This window comes from Nycticebus coucang, chromosome 21, assembly GCF_027406575.1.
Source record: "Nycticebus coucang isolate mNycCou1 chromosome 21, mNycCou1.pri, whole genome shotgun sequence".
Lineage (NCBI taxonomy): Eukaryota > Metazoa > Chordata > Mammalia > Primates > Lorisidae > Nycticebus > Nycticebus coucang.
The window spans coordinates 54975051-54995695 of record NC_069800.1 but is presented as its reverse complement, the minus strand read 5'-3'; the positions used below and the strand labels follow the sequence as shown (position 1 = coordinate 54995695).

At 42.9% G+C, this 20645-nt stretch overlaps 1 protein-coding gene and 1 non-coding gene across 3 annotated transcripts in view; both read right to left on the bottom strand.

The window, feature by feature from the left end:
• Positions 1–5009: 5009 nt before the first annotated feature.
• Positions 5010–20645, bottom strand: part of ARFGEF2 (ADP ribosylation factor guanine nucleotide exchange factor 2) — a 105742-nt gene continuing 90106 nt past the window's right edge. For both annotated transcript variants that reach the window (XM_053574045.1, XM_053574046.1), the window contains 5 exons: positions 17329–17459; positions 15203–15371; positions 13018–13156; positions 9675–9792; positions 5010–8724 (listed from right to left, as the gene is read on the bottom strand). In XM_053574045.1, coding sequence (XP_053430020.1) covers positions 8548–8724; positions 9675–9792; positions 13018–13156; positions 15203–15371; positions 17329–17459 — 734 coding nt within the window. In that variant the 3' untranslated portion in view covers positions 5010–8547. The remainder of the gene's footprint in view (positions 8725–9674; positions 9793–13017; positions 13157–15202; positions 15372–17328; positions 17460–20645) is intronic.
• Positions 14555–14661, bottom strand: LOC128574432 (U6 spliceosomal RNA). Its single transcript, XR_008376783.1, has one exon. It is a non-coding gene; the product is annotated as a U6 spliceosomal RNA (small nuclear RNA).

The following is a 20645-nucleotide window of genomic DNA, read 5'->3' as shown; positions in this document are numbered from 1 at the left end:
CCCTCAGCAGAGTATTGTGGCATCATAACTCACAGCAACTTCCAATTCTTGGGTTTGAGCAATCCTCTTGCCTCAGTCTCCTGAGTTGCTGAGACTGTAGGCATGCACCTCTCTGCCTGGTTAGTTTTTCTATTTTTAGTAGAGATGGGATCTTATTCTTGCTCAGGTTGGTCTGAACTCCAGAGCTCAAGCAATCCACTTGCCTTGGCCTCCCAGAGTGCTAGGATTACAGGGGTGAGCCACAGAGCCCAGCCTTTCCTTGACTTTTGAATAGCCATGCTAGCCATGAAAGGTCCAGTGTATAGCCCTACAAAGGAAAGTGAAAGAAGTCTGATGAAGACTTTTTTATTAATCTAGCCCTCTTGTCAGCAGGAATGAAGATTGTTTCTAGCTCAGGTGTTTGCAATATCCAAGCAATTCAACTTAAAAACAGAAGCCTTGGAACATACCTTCCTTAGAGATGAGAGTGTGTTCTGCTGGATGCCCTACTTGTTTTTTTTTTTTTTTTGTGATTTTTGGCCGGGGCTGGGTTTGAACCCACCACCTCCAGCATATGGGACCGGCGCCCTACTCCTTGAGCCACAGGCGCCGCCCCTGCCCTACTTGTTTTACCTCTTCTGCCCCCCAGATTAGCCAGTGAAAATGAGAGGCAGCATGATGGGTGTGATGGTCAAGACGGCGTGCTCAAGGCAGAGCCCAGGCCTGGGTCCAGGCTGTGCCTTTCCTGATCTGTGCCATCCACATATGAGGACTTAGTGGGCCTCTCTGGGTCAGTTTCCTCATCCAAAAAACAGGTATAATATTGCTCTACCTACTTCACAAGGTTCCTGTGAGGTTTAAAGGACTTACAATATTGCAAAGCACTTAGTAATGTGCCTAGTATGCAGTAGATCATCAAGGAATATTAGCTTTTGTTTGAGACAGAGCCTCACTGTGTCACCCTCGATAAGAGTGCTGTGGCGTCACAGCTCACAGCAACCTCAAACTCTTGGGCTTAAGCAATTCTCTTGCCTCAGCCTCCCAAGTAGCTGGGACTACAGGTGCTGACCACAATGCCCAGCTATTTTCTGTTTGTAGTTGTCATTGTTGTTTGGCAGGCCCGGGCTGGGTTCTAACCCGCCAGCCCTGGTGTATGTGGGCCGGCACCCTAACCACTGAGATATGGGCGCCAAGCCAATATTAGCTCTTGAAAAAGTCACATTTAATAGCTTGCTTACTGCTAATTCCCCGAAAGGGCATAAATTCAGCACAAATCCTTTCTGCAGAGTTCTTTCCAGCTTCCATGTTCTGCCCAATGGTTTTTCCTACAGTAAGGTGCTGTTTCGCCTCCTTCTCAGAAACCTACAGCGCTTTGAAGATCTATCAACGTTGCCTTCACTTAAGCTTAAATCCACTGAAGCTAACAAGTTCATGAGAACATGTGGGTATTTCTTGACTATAAATCAAGATAAATTCTTTAAGCAAATCTGAATTAATGAAAAGGAGACTGCAGGACTGGCAATCTCTAGGGAACATGAAAATTGAATTTTTTTTTTATTTTTTTTTATTTTTGGCCGGGGCTGGGCTTGAACCCGCCACCTCCGGCATATGGGACCGGCGCCCTACCCGTTGAGCCACAGGCGCCGCCCTGAAAATTGAATTTTATATAAAATATCCTCAATGGCTCAATTATCAGGTGAACACACCAGATAAGGCTGTCCAATAAATGGAAATAAGCATTTTTTTTTTTTTTGGCAGTTTTGGCCAGGGCTGGGCTTGAACCTACCACCCCCAGTATATGGGGCCAGCACCCTACTCCTTGAGCCATAGGTGCTGCCCAGCTTTTTTTTTTTTTTTTTTGTAGAGACAGAGTCTCACTTTATGGCCTTGTATAGTGCTGGGGCATCACACAGCTCACAGCAACCTCCAACTCCTGGGTTTAGCTATTCTCTTGCCTCAGCCTCCCGAGTAGCTGGGACTACAGGCGCCCACCACAACGCCCGGCTATTTTTTGGTTGCAGTTCAGCCGGGGCCGGGTTTGAACCCGCCACCCTCGGTATATGGGGCCGGCGCCTTACCGACTGAGCCACAGGCGCCACCCATATTCGTCTGTATTTTATAATGAACATATTCCTTTTTTTTTTTTTTTTTTTTTTTTTGTGGAGACAGAGTCTCACTTTATGGCCTTGTGTAGTGCTGGGGCATCACACAGCTCACAGCAACCTCCAACTCCTGGGTTTAAGCGATTCTCTTGCCTCAGCCTCCCGAGTAGCTGGGACTACAGGCACCTGCCACAATGCTTTTTGTTGTTGTTGTTGTTGCAGTTCGGCCAGGGCCGGGTTTGAACCCGGCACCCTCAGTATATGGTGCCTTACAGACTGAGCCACAGGCGCCACCCACTTTTTTTTTTGAGAGAGAGACTCACTTTGTGGCCTTCTGTAGAATGCTGTCTCATCATAGCTCTCCATAGCAACCTCCAACTCTTGAGCTTAAGCGATTCTCTTACCTCAGCCTCCCGAGTAGCTGGGACTGCAGGCGCTTGCCGCAACGCCTGGCTATTTTTAGAGACAAGTTCTTGCTCTGGCTCAGGCTAGTCTTGAACCCATGAGCTCAGGCAATCTACCTGCCTCGGCCTCCCAAGTGCTGGGGTTACAGACGTGAGCCACCGCACCTGGCTGGAAATAAGCATTTTAAGAAATAATCAAAATCATTTTTTTTTTTTGTAGAGACAGAGTCCCACTTTATGGCCCTCGGTAGAGTGCCATGGCATCACACAGCTCACAGCAACCTCCAACTCCTGGGCTTAAGCGATTCTCTTGCCTCAGCCTCCTGAGTAGCTGGGACTACAGGCGCCCGCCACAACGCCCGGCTATTTTTGGTTGCAGTTTGGCCGGGGCCGGGTTTGAACCCGCCACCCTGTTTGAGTCCCTACGCCTCCTACTCCTCTTGCTCTTGCTGTGGGCACAGTTACGTTTACTCAGGTGGCTATGATGTGACACAAGATGTGACACAAATAACCAACAGGGGACATTTCAGCAGATCTCTTACACAAGCATTCTACACAGGTTTGTAAAAATTCCAGGGAACCACTCTAGGTCTCTGAAAAAAGAAAATATATTATTGTTTAAATTGTGTTCCAGTCTGTTGGCAGGGTACAAATACATGCAGTATAATTTTAAAATCACCTGTACAAATGCTTAAATAAGGGGCATCTTAAAAATGGTCTGGTCTGGGCAGTGCCTGTGGCTTAAAGTGGTAGGGCGCCGGTCCCATATGCCGAAGGTGGCAGGTTCAAACCCAGCCCCGGCCAAAACCCACACACACACGAAAAAAATGGTCTGGTCCTTCCTCAACCAGTGATCCTTTACCAGCATCTTCTCCTTCATAAAATGGGTAAGCAGAAGTGAGTTTTTTTTTTTTTTGTAGAGACAGAGTCTCACTTTATGGCCTTCGGTAGAGTGCCGTGGCTTCACCCAGCTCACAGCAACCTCCAACTCCTGGGCCCAAGCGATTCTCTTGCCTCAGCCTCCGGAGTAGCTGGGACTACAGGCATCCGCCACAACGCCCGGCTATTTTTTGGTTGCAGTTTTGGCCGGGGCCGGGTTTGAACCCGCCACCCTCGGTATATGGGGCCGGTGCCCTACCGACTGAGCCACAGGCGCCACCCTTTTTTTTTTTTTTTTTGCAGTTTTTGGCCGTGGCTGGGCTTGAACCCGCCACCTCCGGCACATGGGGCCAGCACCCTAACCCTTTGAGCCACAGGCGCCACCCAAATTTTTTTTTTTTTTTTTTTTGAGACAGAGCCTCACACTGTCACTTTGGCTAGAGTGCAGTGGTGTCATCACATCTCACTGAAACTTCACACTCTAGGGGTCAGAGGATCCTCCTGCCTATTGTTGTAGACATGGGGTCTTGCTTTGGCTCAGAATGGTCTTAAACAGCTGGGCTCAAGCACTCCTCCCACCTTGGCCTCCAGAGTACTAGGATTACAGGTTAGCCACCATGCCTCGCCTGAGAACACAATATATTTTGGCAATTTCAGCAGTAAAATTTTAAGTATAGTGATTGTGTACAACTTTACAGTACTTCAGAAAGAATAGATTCTGAACTCAAGAGGTGGTAAATCCAAGCCTGGATTTTCCTGTCTTGCTAGGTGAGCACTCTGTGTAAACCCTTACAGGGCTCCTCAAACTTTTTAAACAGGGGGCCAGTTCACTGTCCCTCAGACCTTGGAGGGCTGAACTATAGTTAAAAAAAAAAAAACAAAACTATGAACAAATTCCTATCCACACTGCGCATATCTTATTTTGAAGTAAAAAACCAAAATGGGAACAAATACAATCACACCACCGCATGTGGCCCACGGGCCGTACTTTGAGGACCCCTGCAACTCTCTCAGTGCCCAGCTGGCTACCCTGCCAGTCCTGCTTTCAGTGCCAATCATAACAGATTTCTGTCCTCTGGTGAACTACACACTGGTCAAATTAATAAGTTAAAGTGGATTCAAGAGATATATAGAAATTGGGCGGCGCCTGTGGCTCAGTGAGTAGGGCACTGGCCTCATATACTTAGGGTGGCGGGTTCAAACTCAGCCCCAGCTAAACTGCAACAAAAAATAGCTGGGTGTTGTGGTGGGCGGCTGTAATCTGAGCTATTTGGCTGAGGCAAGAGAATTGCCTAAGCCCAGGAGTTGGAGGTTGCTGTGAGCTGTGACACACAGCACTCTACTGAGGGTGACAAAGTGAGACTGTCTCTAAAAGAAAAAAATAAAAATAAAGTCATTTACATTTAAAAAAAAAGATATAGAAATCTTCTCATGATCAGAATTTTTCCCCCCTTTTCATGGGTGTGGATCTTGTAAGAATTAAAACCTACAATTAATATTTTCCCATTAATAATTCTATTTAATACAGAGGCCAAATTTTACCAACAATCAAAACTATAAGCTTATACCTGTCATTAAGAACAAACTCAAACTAACCAACACCATGGCTTGATATATATTTTAATTACTACATTAAAAACAGCTATACTTTTTAAAACTTTATTGATTTACCACCTGATCAAAGCATGAGATATTTTAACAGTATTATACATAATATTTTTACATAGAAAAATTTACATAGCATTTCATATTATATAATTCTGCTTATTCTTTCAAAAATGTATACATCCATTGGGCAAGGAATGCTTTTCATTAAATTACTAATATTAAATGCACTTAATCATTGTGTATAGATTCAACCGAAGTAACTATTAACTAACTTTTAGGCATTTTATGGAGGTAAAACATACATTTTGCACATAAAGAAATATTTTATGCAAATATGCAGATAAAATTTTTTAAAAATTAGAACACTGAGAAAAACTACACCTTTTGACAAAGAGTGCTTTGTTTTGTTTTGTTGGAGAGCAAGGATTTCCAGATGTATTCATTCTTTAAAATATTCAGCTTTGGTTTATTTCCCAAATTGCAAACCTGCTGATAACTAATCTCTAGGATTTTATGTAAGTTCAAGCTATGTTTACTTTAACACAAATATTAAAAGAGAATTCAGAAAACATAGTATTAAGGATCCAGCTTCTATTGAAACCAATATCCATTTGCATCATAACAACAAACATTTGAATGAGATCATCATACTTGTACTTGGCAGGTTCCTTTAATAACTATAAAGAGTATAGCCGTAATCACAAAAACCCCCCAAAAGTTAGGGTATTTTTGCATTTTGTATAAAAGTCACCTGTCAGGGGAAAATACTGTGTTTCCCAATATTATTATACAATTTTCATACTGCATGTTCTTTGGTTGTATGTGGGGAGCACAGGGAAAAGGCGTGTTGGACTCTAATGATGCGTATTAGAAAGAAAATTTCCCATTCATGGTTTGTTGTTAAGATGCCAGAGCTGGTGATTTCCCTAACAGCAATAAGAAAAAATTGCTCAAAGCAGCAGTATTGTAACAAATTAAAATTTCTCTAGAGACCCAGAACATATAATCAACACTTAAAGCATTCTGAAAAAGAAATAAGCCCTTGGAAAATGTTCACTCTCCTCCATAACTTTGTGAAGTGGATGGTGTTCTGGCCCGAGGTTGCAGAGTTGCACACACCCTTTCACTAGTGTTTGAATGGCAGAAGCCACATTTACCGTGAGAAAGAATAGATTTATTCACAAAAAAGAATTTAGGCGGAATGGCTTATTACTGGAGGTAAGGGATTTCCTCTGTTCGTCACTGTCCACTGACAAGAAAAATTACCCTGAATGGTTTTACATCCAGTTTTTTAAAAGTCCATTGCTGGTACAATTCAAATGCCTCATTCGGAAAATTAAATCTTTGAAAAGACAAAATTAAAAACTTCAAGCCTGAATGTTTCAGCAAGGAATAAAACATACTGATACATTTCTTACCCTGAAAGAGGTAAAAATTAAAGAGGTGGCAGGAATACTCTTGAAAAGTCTCAAGAGTCACATTTGATAAAGAAAATGCCATACAAGGAAGGAAAGGAAAAATCACCAATTAGGTATATAGCGGTATATAAGATGTACTTAGTGAATGAACATGCATATTCCCCATTTATGCCTTTAGTACAAAAATCAATGGAGATGACTGACTTGTTGGGGTTATGATGAACTATGAGACCAGGGAAGGCAGGTTTAAAGGAACAGTGTGAAGAGGTAATGGATTCCAGGAGAGTAAGTGAAATGTGCTAACATTTTCCATTCACAGTAAAATATTCTAATATTCTCACATAGTTCTTCCTTTCTTAATTACATAGCTCTTATCCAATGTATATAAATAATGTAAAAACCTAAACCTGCCCTTTTTTTCTTTGGTAGAGAAATTAAAACACTTTTTGAGAAAGAAAAAAGGAGACAAGAGTTCTGTTGGCCAAAACCAAACATTTCTCAAGGCAGGCTGTTAAAAACAAAAAAGAAAACTTAAGAAATTGGTCTCTTAGCAAGCAAAAGCACCAGAAATCCTTCTCTAGAAAGAAAAAATATCTGATTTTACAGATATTTCCCCAAACTACTAACTTCTAAGGCACCATAGTTGACATCGATACAACCCATATTACAAGACTAAAGAGCACAGGTGAAAGTCTGAATGTTTCACTCACTCTGGGTGACACTTCTGATGCTCAGTGCTGCTCTAAGGGAGCACTGGATGAGGGCAGAGGATGGAGGACGTGTTCTCTTTCTCATGGACTCAGAATAAACTAAGCTTCCAAAACCTTCTTGCAGGCTTTGGGCAGTACTTGTATACTGCCCACTTTTACACAAGCTGCATCAGAATTCACTTCTACTGCAGCTACGAGTATTGCACCATCATAACATAATCAGGACCTCAGAATCTAACTCGTCCAAGAACTCCGCTCCTAGGCTCAAAATAATGGAAGTGCTGGGCACACGCCACCTCCTGCTATTGTCACAGTTCAGCTGTGCTGGCCCCAGGACAGTGCTGGTTCCTTCATGACATTTGGCTGAGGAGGTTCACAGGAGTGATGCTTCTTATGCACAGTTACTGCCCCAATCTCAAGGGCCCTGTAACGGGGGGGGGGGGGCGGGGGGGCAGGGGGCCTGTGCGAAGCAGCGGTACTAACCATCAGTATACTCTTCTGAGGTAAAAATAAAAAGGTTTATTCAAAGATAAAGGAACTCTGGTTAAATTACTACTTCATTTTTTACTACTACTTCATATATTAGATTTCAGAGTGCATGAGATGGGCAATGTATTCTGGAAATTTTAACACCCATCCACGAATACATACTTCAAGGATGTATCTTCATTAAATTTACTTTTGCCTGTAGACTTTTCCTCCTCACGTTACTAAAAGGAGAGCCATGAGGTACTACATTTGTATTTAATCTTGCAAGCTCCTAATTCTAACTTAATCACTGTCTTCACTCAACCTCCAATAATATATTTTTTTGTAAAATACTTGAAAAATCACTCAGACATTAACAAAACATAAAGAAAACCCTTCCTTTCCCCACCCTTTCCCAAACTAATCAACTACAGCTGACTCATAATTGACAAAACACTCAAACTTCTTTAACATACTCAAACAACAACAAAAAATCCCAGCATATTTTAGATGGCAGTGAGCCGTTACAAGAAATTTTATTAATATACTCTCTAATAATCACAAACCTATACAGCTATGTTCACTATTTTCAAGGAGAGTGACTTCTTCTGACAAAACATTTATAGCCAATCGTGGGACTCTGGTAGTAAATGATGGCATTTGCAATGACAGATTCGACAGTTTAATCAGTAAAATGGAATGACAGATATGAAGAAAAAAGTAGATAAGAGTTCGCTGGCCAAAACCAAACATTTCTCGAGGCTGTGTTAACTGGGTATGCAACAGTTTAATAAAATACCACAAGCCTTATTCGGGGGCTGTGATGGGACCAGCATAGAGGCCACCCATATCCAGGCCGTTCTGAGGTCCAAGATGCCTACTCATTGTTTCTATGACCCTTCCTGAGACGTGCCAGTCAGAGATGGCATGATGAACATTCTGCACAGCTGCAGCAGTGGCCCACAAGGGCCCCCGGGGGCTACCACACCGGTGACTGTGTTGCTGGTGCCTGTGATGGCTCTTCTGGAATCCATATCTTATACACGACGCCTATCCGCAGGAAGAACTTCCGCAGGACTGCTCGGAGCTCAGGGATCAAGTCAAACTGCATAATCTCACACAAGTAGGGGTAGTACATGGAAGCATGTGCTTTGAACTTGAGGTGGGAGAGAAGAAGAGAGATAAAATTAAGACATGGAACCGTTTTTTGGTACCCAGTTTCTGAAAAGTGTTCATCTCCCACCCTGGAACTTCCTTTTCTTTTTTTTTTTTTTTGTAGAGACAGAGTCTCACTTTATTGCCCTCAGTAGAGTGCTGTACCATCACAGCTCACAGCAACCTCCAGCTCCTGGGCCCAGGCGATTCTCCTGCCTCAGCCTCCCCAGCAGCTGGGACCACAGGCACCTGCCACAATGCCCGGTTTTTGTTGCAGTTTGGCCGGGGCCAGGTTTGAACCCTCCACCCCTGGTATATGGGGTCAGTGCCCTACTCACTGAGCCACAGGTGCCACCCGCCTTTTCTTGTTATTAGAAAGTTAATACCAAAAAACTTGCCAGTTAAAACTTCTTTTTTTTTTCAAACTTTATTCAGAAGGTACTTTACGTTTTTTTTTTTTTTTTTTTTTTTTTTGTGGTTTTTGGCCAGGGCTGGGCTTGAACCCGCCACCTCCGGCATATGGGACAGGCGCCCTACCCCTAAAACTTCTTTTAATTATACTTAAATTTAACTTGTTTTCATTATATTTGCATAGCCTTGCTACCAAAAGTCAATACTCTTTCATTTTGTAAAGCAAGCTGCTAGGTCTAAACCTAGGGCTTCACAATCTTAACCCTCTCATCCAGCATTGAAAACTACCATATTGTTCCTAACAGCAATATATGTGGTTTAAATTTCAGCCTTTCCCAACTGAGATTCTTCCAGAGAAAAAGCCCTAATATTCCAATGCATCCCCTGTTTGTAACAAATTAACTTAATCTCTAATCCATCTAGAATGGTGCTTGTAATGTAACCATCCTTGGGAGAATTGAGAAAAGAGTTAAACTATGAATGAAAAGCCAGCCCAAACCCTATGTCCTAGAGGACATATCTGAGTTGACTTGTTTATACCTTTTCATCATTTATTTTGAGGGTTTTAGTTAGAAGTAACAACAGGAGACTTGTCCAGGCTTCCCGATGGCTTTCAGAATTCACCGTGATGAAATAGGCAAGAGCTTCACTGCACACACTAGAAGAATTAGAGGGGGGAAGCATGTCAAATAACTGATTAACATCTCACATATGGGGGAGAATTATTAATTCTTGCAATGAGCCTTTATTGAGCACCTGTTCTGGCTGCATTATCTTGGGCAAATCACTGAGCCTCAGTTTCTCCAGCTATAGAATCGGGATAAATAACTGTACCAAACTCAAGAGCTGTGACGATTAAACAAAATTAGTATCTTAAAGATGGCTTAGCTTGGGCAGCGCCTGTGGCTCAAAGGAGTAGGGTGCTGGCCCCATATGCCGGAGGTGGCGGGTTCAAACCCAGCCCCGGCCAAAAACTGAAAAAAAAAAAGATAGGGGTGGTGCCTGTGGCTCAAGGAGCAGGGCGCCGGCCCCATATACCAGAGTGGTGGGTTCAAACCCAGCCCTGGCCAAAACTGCAAAAAAAAAAAAAAAAAAGATAGCTTAGCTCAGGATTGGCATATGCCTAGGGCTGGGCTCAATGTCTGCAGCACAATTAGCACAAGAAGAGCTTTTTATTCATAGTGTATTATAGAACGGCCATTCTTTATAGGGCTATAAAGCTGAAGGGGTAGGAGGCTGAAATGGAAGGATTGGTTGAGGCTAGGAGTTCAAGACAAGCATAGGTGACATCCTGGAAACCCTATCTCTAAAAAAAAAAAGGGCGGCGCCTGTGGCTCCAGGAGTAGGGCGCCAGTCCCATATGCCAGAGGTGGCGGGTTCAAACCTAGCTCTGGCCGAAAACCAAAAAAAAAAAAATTAGCCAGCATGCACCTGTACTCCTAGCTAATTAGGACGCTGAGGTAGGAGGACTGCTTGAGCCCAAGGAGTTTGAGGTTGTAGTGAGTTATTGCACCATTACACTCTAGCCCTGGTAACAGAGTGAGAACTTGTCTCTCTCTTTTTTTTTTATTTTTAATTTCAGTTTGCTTGTTCATTCTTCTTTGTTTGAAGTACTCCTTTTTTTGTTCATTTTCTTCTTCCTCTGGCGGTGCTGGCTGTTTTTGATGTTGTTAGTAGAGACGGGGTCTTACTCTGGCTCACTGCTGCTCATACTGGTCTTGAACCTCTGAGCTCAGACAATCCACCCGCCTCAGCCTCCCACAGCGCTGGGACTACAGGCTTGAGCCACCACGCCCGGCCTTTTTTTTTGAGACAGAGTCTCACTATGTTGACCTCGGTAGAGTGCCATGGTGTCATAGCTCACAGCAATTTCCAGCTCTTGGGCTTAAGTGATTCTCTTGCCTCAGCCTCCTGAGTAGCTGGGACTACAGGCACCCGCCACAATGCCCAGCTATTTTTGTTGCAGTTGCCACTGCTGTTTTAGCTGGCTGGGGCCGGGTTTGAACCCGTCACCCTTGGTATATAGGGCCGGTGCCCTACCCACTGAGCCACAGGCGCCGCCCAGAGAATTTGTCTCTTAAAAATAACCCCACAAAAAACAAAGCCTGCGATTCTCGCCTCATAATCACAAATGCTTTTTAAAAGACATGTTATGCCAGGGCGGCGCCTGTGGCTCAGTGGGTGTGCTGACCCCATATACCAAGGGTGGCAGGTTCAAACCCAGCCCCGGCCAAACTGCAAACAAAAAATAGCCGGGAGTTGTGGTGGGTGACTGTAGTCCCAGCTACTTAGAAGGCTGAGACAAGAGAATTGCTTAAGCCCAAAAGCTGGGGTTGCTGTGAGCTTTGATGCCACGGCACTCTACCAAGGGCAACAGAGTGAGACTTTGTCTCTAAAAAAAAAAAAAAAAAAAAGACCTGTTATGCCAAAAACTTGACATTTGTGTATATCTCCTTATAGAAGTTTTATGAGACTATGTAAGCAATGCTGTGCTCTTTTGGGCTTAAGTTGTAATGAGCCATTGGTGTCTCTTTTAATTAAGTAATATACTAATACCCTGTCTGTAAGAAAAAACAATTGTTTAAAATTACAAGTAAAAAATAAAAGTTTAAAATCACAAGTAAATAGTTTCACATCATCCCCCCTTTTGGTGATATTTAGTATAAGCATGTTACCATGTAAAGGAAATTTTTTTTTTTTGGCCAGGGCAGGGTTTGAACCTGCCACCTCCGGCATATGGGATCAGTGCCCTACTCCTTGAGCCACAGGTGCCGCCCCAGGAAAATTATTTTTTTAAAATTTCATTTTTCTTTTTTTTTTTTTTTTTTGAGACAGAGTCTAAAGCTGTCACCCTGGGTAGAGTGTCATGGAATCATAGCTCACAGCAACTTCCAACTCTTGGGCTCAAGTGATCCTCTTGCCTCAGTTTTTCTATTTGTAGAGACAGGGTCTTGCTTTTGCTCAGGCTGGTCTTGAACCCGTGAACTCAAGCAATCCACCCACCTCAGCCTCCCAGAGTGCTAAGATTATAGGCATGAGCCACCACGCCTGGCCAAAAAAGTTCATTTTTGATGGCTGAAAACATTCAATCTTTAATGCCAAAATTTAGGACATACCATAATTTAGTAATCCACTCCACAGTTGAGCTGTTTATGATTTTTTCTCTTCATAAGTCTGCAATAAATATTCTGGGTGGAAATCCTGGTTCCTATTTCTAAAATATTTCCTGAAGTAAATTCCATAACAGTGGAATTACTGAGTCAAAGGAAACAAACACTAGTATATAATCGAACCTCCTTTCCAGAAAGATCGTGTCACTGTATAATTAGATGTGTAGGCAAGTGTGTGTCTTATCGCCCAGCTGCCTGCACTGGGTGACATGAGCATAGTGCTGGATGTCCAGGAAGATGGGTGGGGCTTTCTTTCTTGGGTCCCACTGTCTCCCTGCTGGTGCATATCTACGTAACTGATGTGGGTACGTTCAGTTCTCTATGTGATTCTAATACACTCCTCCTGGAAAGGAGAAATGATGGGATGTTAGACCTAACAATAACTCTAAACAGGACCTAGTTCCAAGAGGAACAGTGACCTCAGGTCTTTAACCAAAGTTAAGATTTCACTCTAGCCTGCCAACTTCAGATCAAACCACTTTTCACTGCTCACATTTCTGTATCTTAAGGAGGGTTTATGAATGAAACAGATGAAGTCCTGCCCTCTTCCAGGCATTAAGGAAAGTGAAATGGAAAAACCACCAAATAAAAGGAAAAAAAATGAAAAGGAAACGTCTGGGGTGTCAGCATGTAGGCATTTTTCTACTTTTCATAGTATTGTGATACATTTTTTTATATGACAGACATGAAATCTAGTTAGAAACCAATCTTACGTTAGAAGTCGCTGCTGTATTTCCTCCCAGGAATCCCTGCGGTTCTCATCGACATACATTCGAAACAGAATCCTCAAACAACAGGCCAGGCTGCTGGTTTCTTGTTTTAGAAGATTGGGTTTAGATTTGCCTTTAAAGCCTATAGATCAGATAGTAATATCAATAGAGCACATTTCTAGGATAATGCTGAGAAACTGTGTGAGAACTAGTTATCTAGTTACTTTAGAGAATATTGAAACATCTCATGTTCTTAATTAAACTATATTGCAACAGCAGATGAAGGCAGTCATGACTCTCCAAAAGTTATCCTCTATATAAGACACTTTCTTTCCTCAATGACCTGAACTGTTCTCTATTTAGACCCTATAAGCTGGTGAAGACATTAGTTTCATCTCCTCAAATGTAATACCTCTCGGCTCAGCACCTGTAGCTCAAGCGGCTAGGTTGCCAGCCACGTACTCCGGAGCTGTTGGGTTTGAATCCAGCCTGGGCCTGCCAAACAACAACTACAACCAAAAAATAGACAGGCGTTGTGGCGAGGGTCTGTAGTCCCAGCTACTTGAGAGGCTGAGGCAAGAGAATCACTTAAGCCCAATCACTGTTAAGAATTCTAGTATTTTTATTTCCCAGTTGCACTGAAAGACTAGCATTTTTCTAAGTGCTTTTCTAAGCATTTTACAAGATCTTTTCTCTACAAAGCACATACAAGAACACATGTTTTCAAAGCAAAGCTGTACTAATCAGATAAAGAGATATGTGAACCACTCTTGTAAGCAAAACCTTAATGTAGGCAAGGACATAAATTGTCTGGATATTTTAAAACCATAGAAAAAGTGATATTCCTTAATTGTGGGTTAAAAAGGAATTTGGGGAGAAAATTTAAGTAATGGTAACATTAGAAAAATAATAATGAGGGCGGCGCCTGTGGCTCAGTTGGTAAGGCGCCGGCCCCATATACGGAGGGTGGCGGGTTCAAACCCGGCCCCGGCCAAACTGCAACCAAAAAATAGCCGGGCGTTGTGGTGGGCGCCTGTAGTCCCAGCTACTTGGGAGGCTGAGGCAAGAGAATCGCTTAAGCCCAGGAGTTGGAGGTTGCTGTGAGCTGTGAGAGGCCATGGCACTCTACCGAGGGCCATAAAGTGAGACTCTGTCTCTACAAAAAAAAAAAAAAAAAAATAATAATGAGAATCCTACCAACCACCCCTGAAAAATACAATATACTTACCTTCAGGGTTTAGGTATTTATTTTTGGAGCCAGGAAAGAGAGAGAACCTTTAAAAGCCTGAGAACATTCATGAATGCTTTCTGTTTCTCCTAAACTGTCAAAATTTTGATCATATTTAACTTTGAATTTAATGTAAAATTTCATGACTTGCTAGATCAATTATTCAATTATCTAACTTCATTTATTTATTTATTGAAACAAAGTATCATTTGTCACCCTCGGTAGAGTGCTGTGGCGTACAGTTCACAGCAATCTCAAACTCTTGGGCTCAAGTGATTATCTCAATTATCTAACTTTTTTTTTTTATTTTATAAAAATATGGAACGCTTCACGAATTTGCGTGTCATCCTTGCGCAGGGGCCATGCTAATCTTCTCTGTATCGTTCCAATTTTAGTATATGTGCTGCCGAAGCGAGCACTCAATTATCTAACTTTAAATTTGCCTTTTTCAAATTCTTTTTTTCCATTATTTTTCCTTTCAAATTCTTTTTTGTTTGTTTTTTGAGACAGAATCTCACTCTATCACCCTGGGGTTGAGTGCTATAGTGTCATAGCTTATAGCAACCTCAAACTCTTGGGCTCAAGCAATCCCCTTGCCTGAGCTTCCCAAGTAGCTGGGACTATAGGCGCCTGCCACAATGCCTGGCTTGCTCAGGCTGGTCTTGAACTCCTGAGCTCAGGCATTCCACCTGCCTCAGCCTCCCAGAGTGTTAGGATTACAGGAGTGAGCCACAGTGAATGACCCTTACAAATTCTTAATGAGAATCTACTATGTGCCAGGCAGTATCCCTAATCCTGGGATAAAAATTTATGTAGCATTTCTCTTTCTTCTTGCTCAAGCATGAAAGTATCTGGTAAATTATTGCAGCTTTGCTTGAAATCTGAGGAATTTTACAAAGGTTTTCATGCATGTTGTAGGATGGTGACCAGTATGGCCACCTACCTGCTGTGTAGACTTACCTGCCCGCCAGAGGACAGTCCGCTGCTCGTAATTGGAGTTGAAGGCCTTTGAGAATGAATGGGACTCCTGCAAGCAGTCCAAGAGCTTGAAGAGGTGCTGGGAGGACATGTGCTTATACATGCCCTGGCCCTCCGTCTCTATGTGGATATCTGCATCCAACGTGTCTTGCTAGAGGACAGAGGAGAGCTAAGTAAAAAATATGGAGTAGTTTGGGGCATTGTGATTGCAGCCAAGGCAGGCAAGATGTTCTAAAAGCCATCCTTCATTTCTCAACACCATGGACTACTTCCACTGAGACCTTGTTCATTGGCTGTGAAGGAACATGCGGGGCTCCTCCTGGAGGGCAGGCTTGGCTGGCCAAAACTTCAGTTTCATCAGTGCTGCCTCCACTGCATAAACGGAGTGTGTGTGTTTCTCCAATTATTTCACAGTAGGATTATATTCTTTTTATTTTATAAAGAAATTTAAAAAATGATAAACTCAAAATGTAACTTATGTGATAAAAGATGTGTGTCTGAAACATACTCACTGAAAGATTAAAAATTGGTAAGCAAAGCCCAAGTGGCATCTTTAGCCCCCAATCAGGTAATCACTGCACTTATATAAGGTCAATGACTATGTTTTCAAATGTGAAAGGAACAAAAACCACTTCAAAACATGTATGAAATTCTAGACAGTTTTACTGAACATGTTGCCTAAAATCTGAGACATAATTAGGGATTTTGTATTTTTTGAGACTTCTAGAAATAGACCCATTCTCCTTCTAAGCCAGAAGTTAAAAAAGGGAAAAATATGCAATACCACCCAAATTGACCTATAGATTCAACACAATCCTTACCAAACCCCCAGCTGATTTCTTTGCAGAAATCAATGAGCTGATCCTAAAATTCATATGGAAATGCAAGTGATAAAGAACAGCCAAAACAATTTTGCATGAGAGGCATAAAGTTAGAGGACTTCCCAACTTCAAAACCCACTAAAAGCTCCAATAATCAGGACAGTGTGATACTATCATAAACACAGGCATATATTGATGCAACAGACAGTCCAGAAATAAACCCTTATATTTGTGGTGAAATTGTTTCTAACACGAGTGCCGGGGAGACTCACTGGAGAAGGAATGGACTTCATGACAAATGGGGCTAGGACAAATGGGTATCACACGCAAAAGAAAGGAGTCTGACCCCTATCTCCCACTGTATACAAGAATAAAATAAAAAATGGATCGAAGACCAAAATGTAAGAGCTTAAATTATGAAACTCTTCAAAGAAAACAAAGGCCTAAATCTACTGTTTCAGGTTAATTTTAGGGTACAAAGAATTAAGACCTAAGTCTTTGTGACTTTGACTTAGGCAGTGCATTTGATACCAAACACACAAGTGACTGAAGAAAACTGGGCAATGTGGACTTCATCAAAATTAAACACTTTTGTGCTTCAAAGGACACTATCAAGAAACTAAAAAGAAAACACAGAATGTAAGAAAAGAGTTGCAAATCATATATCTGATAAGGGATTAGTACATCTACAATACATAAGAACTCTTTTCGGTCAACAATAAAAAGATAAGTAACACAATTTTGAAATGGGCAAAGGATATGAGTAGACATATCCAAATACATACAAGTGACCAAGAAGCAGGAAAGATGCTCAACATCAGTCATCAGGGAAATGCAAATCAAAACCACAAACACTTTACATCCACAAGAATGGCTACCGCAATAATTTTTAGAAAGGGCAATGAGAACCACTGGGGAGGATGTGGAGAAATCTGGAGCCTTCATACACAGCTGGTGGAAATAAAAAATGGTGCATCCACTTTGGAATATATTCTGGTAGTTTTTCAAAGAGTGTTACCACATGACCCTGAAATTCTACTCCTCTGTATATATATCCAAGAGACACGTGTCCACAAAAATGTTCGTGGCAGCATTATTCCTAATAGCCAGACAGTGGAAATAACACAAATGCTTGTCAGCTGATGAATAAGCAAATGTGGTATATCCACATAATGGAATATTATTCAGCCATAAAGGGGATTATTATTATATTATTATTCAGCCATGACACTATCGCATGGAGCACCTCCCGACGGACAAGGCCCTTCCTTGGCCCGCTGCTCTTACCTGCGCAGCAACCATGTGCTCTGCGTCCTCCTTTTTGCTCGTTGCAGGGTAGAACACGATGTTGTCAATGGTCTGTATCAATTCCAGCTGGACCACACACTTGATGAGGAGGCTGGCAAACAGTTTCTGATCTATATTAGATGATAAAGATTAACCCTAATAATGATTCAGCCAACACTATCTAAGTATTCCCTGAGATCCTACCATGTGCCAGGCATGATTCTTGATGCTGTGGCATAGCAATGAATTAACCAGACCAAAAAAAATCCCTGCTCCAATGGTGCTAACGCGCAATAAATACAGTATTTAACTATAAGATACAGCATGCTAAATAATGATGACACAAGGTAAAGACACAAGGACAGGAACTGTCACAGCGGCATTGCAGGTTTAAATAAACTGGTCAAGAAAGTTGAAAATGTACTACTTTAGTGAAGACCTTAAGAGGGGGAAGGATCAGGTATGCAGGTTGTTGTGTCCACCAGCAAGTTTCTCTGCTACCAGAAGGCCCCTCCTATAGATTAGCTATGGACTGAGCCCTAACCACAGGAAGGTCTGGGCTCCCGCAGCACCCAGGCTCCCTGACCAGAATCTCAGTGTAGTGTTGGCACACATGTAGCTCTTTTAAGTTCTTTGTTTTCTGTCTATACTACAGGGAACAGCTGCTTTCTGCATCTTCTACTTCTGCATCCCTTAAGAGCAGTCTTTTTCTTTTTTTTTTTTATGAGACACAGCCTCAAGCTGTTGCCCTGGGTAAAATGCTGTGGCATCACAGCTCACAGCAACCTCCAACTCCTGGGCTCAAGTGATTCTCCTGCCTCCGCCTCCCAAGTAGCTGGGAGCACCTCAGTAGCACCTGAGTAGCTCCCAGGTGCCCTCTGCAATGCTTGGCTATTTTTTGGTTGCAGCCATCATTGTTGTTTGGCGGGCCCGGGCTAGATTTGAACCCGCCAGCTCAGGTGTATGTGGCTGGCACCTTAGCCGCTTGAGCCACAGGCGCCGAGCCTTTTTTCTTTTTTTTTGGGAGGAGACAGAGCCTCGCTTTGTCACCCTAGGTAGAGTGCTATGGCATCACAGCTTCCAGCAACCTCGAACTCTTAGACTCAAGTGATTCTCCTGCCTCAGCCTCCTCAGTCCAAGTAGCTAGGACTACAGGCACCAGCTGCATTTTTTTTTTTTTTTTAGAGATGGGGTCTCACTCGGGCTCAGGCTAGTCTCAAACTCATGAGCTCAGGCAATCCACCCACCTCATCCTCCTAGAGTGCCAGGATTATAGGGGTGAGCCACCATGCCTGGCCCAAGAACAGTCTTACTCCTTTAACAGTAACCTTAACAAGTTAACATTCTTTTTTTTTAAACAGAGTCTCAAGCTGTTGCCCTGGGTAGAGAGCCATGGTATCATAGTTCACAGCAACCTCCAACTCTTAGGCTCAAGCAATCCTCTTGCTTCAGTTTTTCTATTTTTAGTAGAGACAGGGTCTTGCTCTTTTGCTCAAGGTGGTCTTGAACTTGTGAGCTCAAGCAATTTACCCGCCTTGGCCTCCCAGACCAGAGTGCTAGGATTACAGGAGTGAGCCATCGCATTCAGCCGTAGTTAACAATTCTTTACATAGAATTTTTCCTGTTCAAATTAGCAATATGGTTTCTACTCCTGACTAGACTCTGACTCCATCTATCTTTGTGTCCCTCCTGGCACAGGAGTGGCCATAGTCAAATTAGTCAACACTTAATAGGTATATATTATAATTTGACTATAGCAAAAGTTGAAACCCCTTTCCCAACATACTGTCACCGAAACAGAATACTGTAAACACACAATCCTGCCAGCCTCCTGAGTAGCTGGGACTATAGGCACCTATCACCTCGCTGGGCTGGTTTTTCTACTTTTAGTACAGATGGGGTCTGGCTCTTGCTTAGGCTGGTCTGCAACACCTTGAGCTCAGGCAATCCACCCAACTTGTCCTCCTAGATTGCTAGGATTACAAGTGTGAGCCACTGCGTGCCCAGCCAGAATGTTTTAATTTTTAAAAAAATACAGTGGAGTTGCAGATGCATATTCAACTCATACCAACTTGGTTATAGCATTTTGTGCCAAAAATAAAAAGGAGGAAATGATGCTAACAGTGCAAAGATTCTGCCTGCCTGCACTTAAGCCCACAAGAGAGGAAGCTAAGCAGGGAAATTGGGAGGAGCAAGGGGGGTATTCCTTGGAGGGGGCAGGGGGGTGTGATGAATCCCAGGCACTTCTCAGAGAGCAGACACCTTGCTGTGCTAAGAGTGGCTCTCCTATTGAAAAGAATGTACACTTGGCCTCCTCACCTAAGCTAACTGCTTTATCTGGAGCTGGTGAAAAAAAAAGAGATCTTTCTGTCCCTGGACACTGGAGAAAAACTGGCTGTTCAGCAGTTACTGAGAGACAGCATGTCAGTCCCACCATGGTGCCTTTTTAATGGATTTCGAGGGTGACTATTTTTATTCCTTCTAAAGAAACTGGTGACCACATACTGCCTTGATCTAACAGGCTGCTTCAGAAGTTAACTTCAGTGTTAACACCTACAGCTGAGGTCAGGGTGGGAATGATATAAAGGCAAACAAAGGGGCACACAACTTTCAAAGGACCACAGTAACAAAGGAAGGGGAAGGGAAAGGGGAAGGGGAAGGAAAAAGGAAAGGAAAAAGGAAAGGAAAAAGGAAAGGAAAGAGGAAAGGAAAGAGGAAAGGAAAGGAAAGGAAAGGAAAGAAAAATAAAGTTCTGATTCCTTAGCCTGCCAAAAGCATGTCTAAATCCCAACTCCACTACATCTTGGAAAGTTGTATCATCTGTTTAAGCCCTAGCTTACCCAGAAATGTAAAACACTTCTTCTAAAAGGGCTAGTGTGGGTGGCGCCTATGGCTCAAAGGAGTAGGGTACTGGCCCCATATGCCAGAGGTGGTGGGTTCAAACCCAGCACTGGCCAAAAACTGCAAAAAACCCCAAAAAACAGGGCGGCGCCTGTGGCTCAGTGAGTAGAGCGCCAGCCCCATATGCCGAGGGTGGCGGGTTCAAACCCAGCCCCGGCCAAACTGCAATAAAAAAATAGCCGGGCGTTGTGGCGGGCGCCTGTAGTCCCAGCTGCTCGGGAGGCTGAGGCAAGAGAATCGCGTAAGCCCAAGAGTTGGAGGTTGCTGTGAGCCGTGTGACGCCACGGCACTCTACCCGAGGGCGGTACAGTGAGACTCTGTCTCTACAAAAAAAACAAACAAACAAAAAAAAAAACCCAAAAAACAAAAAAACAAAAAAAAAAAACAACTAAAAGGGCTAGTGTAAGGAATAAATG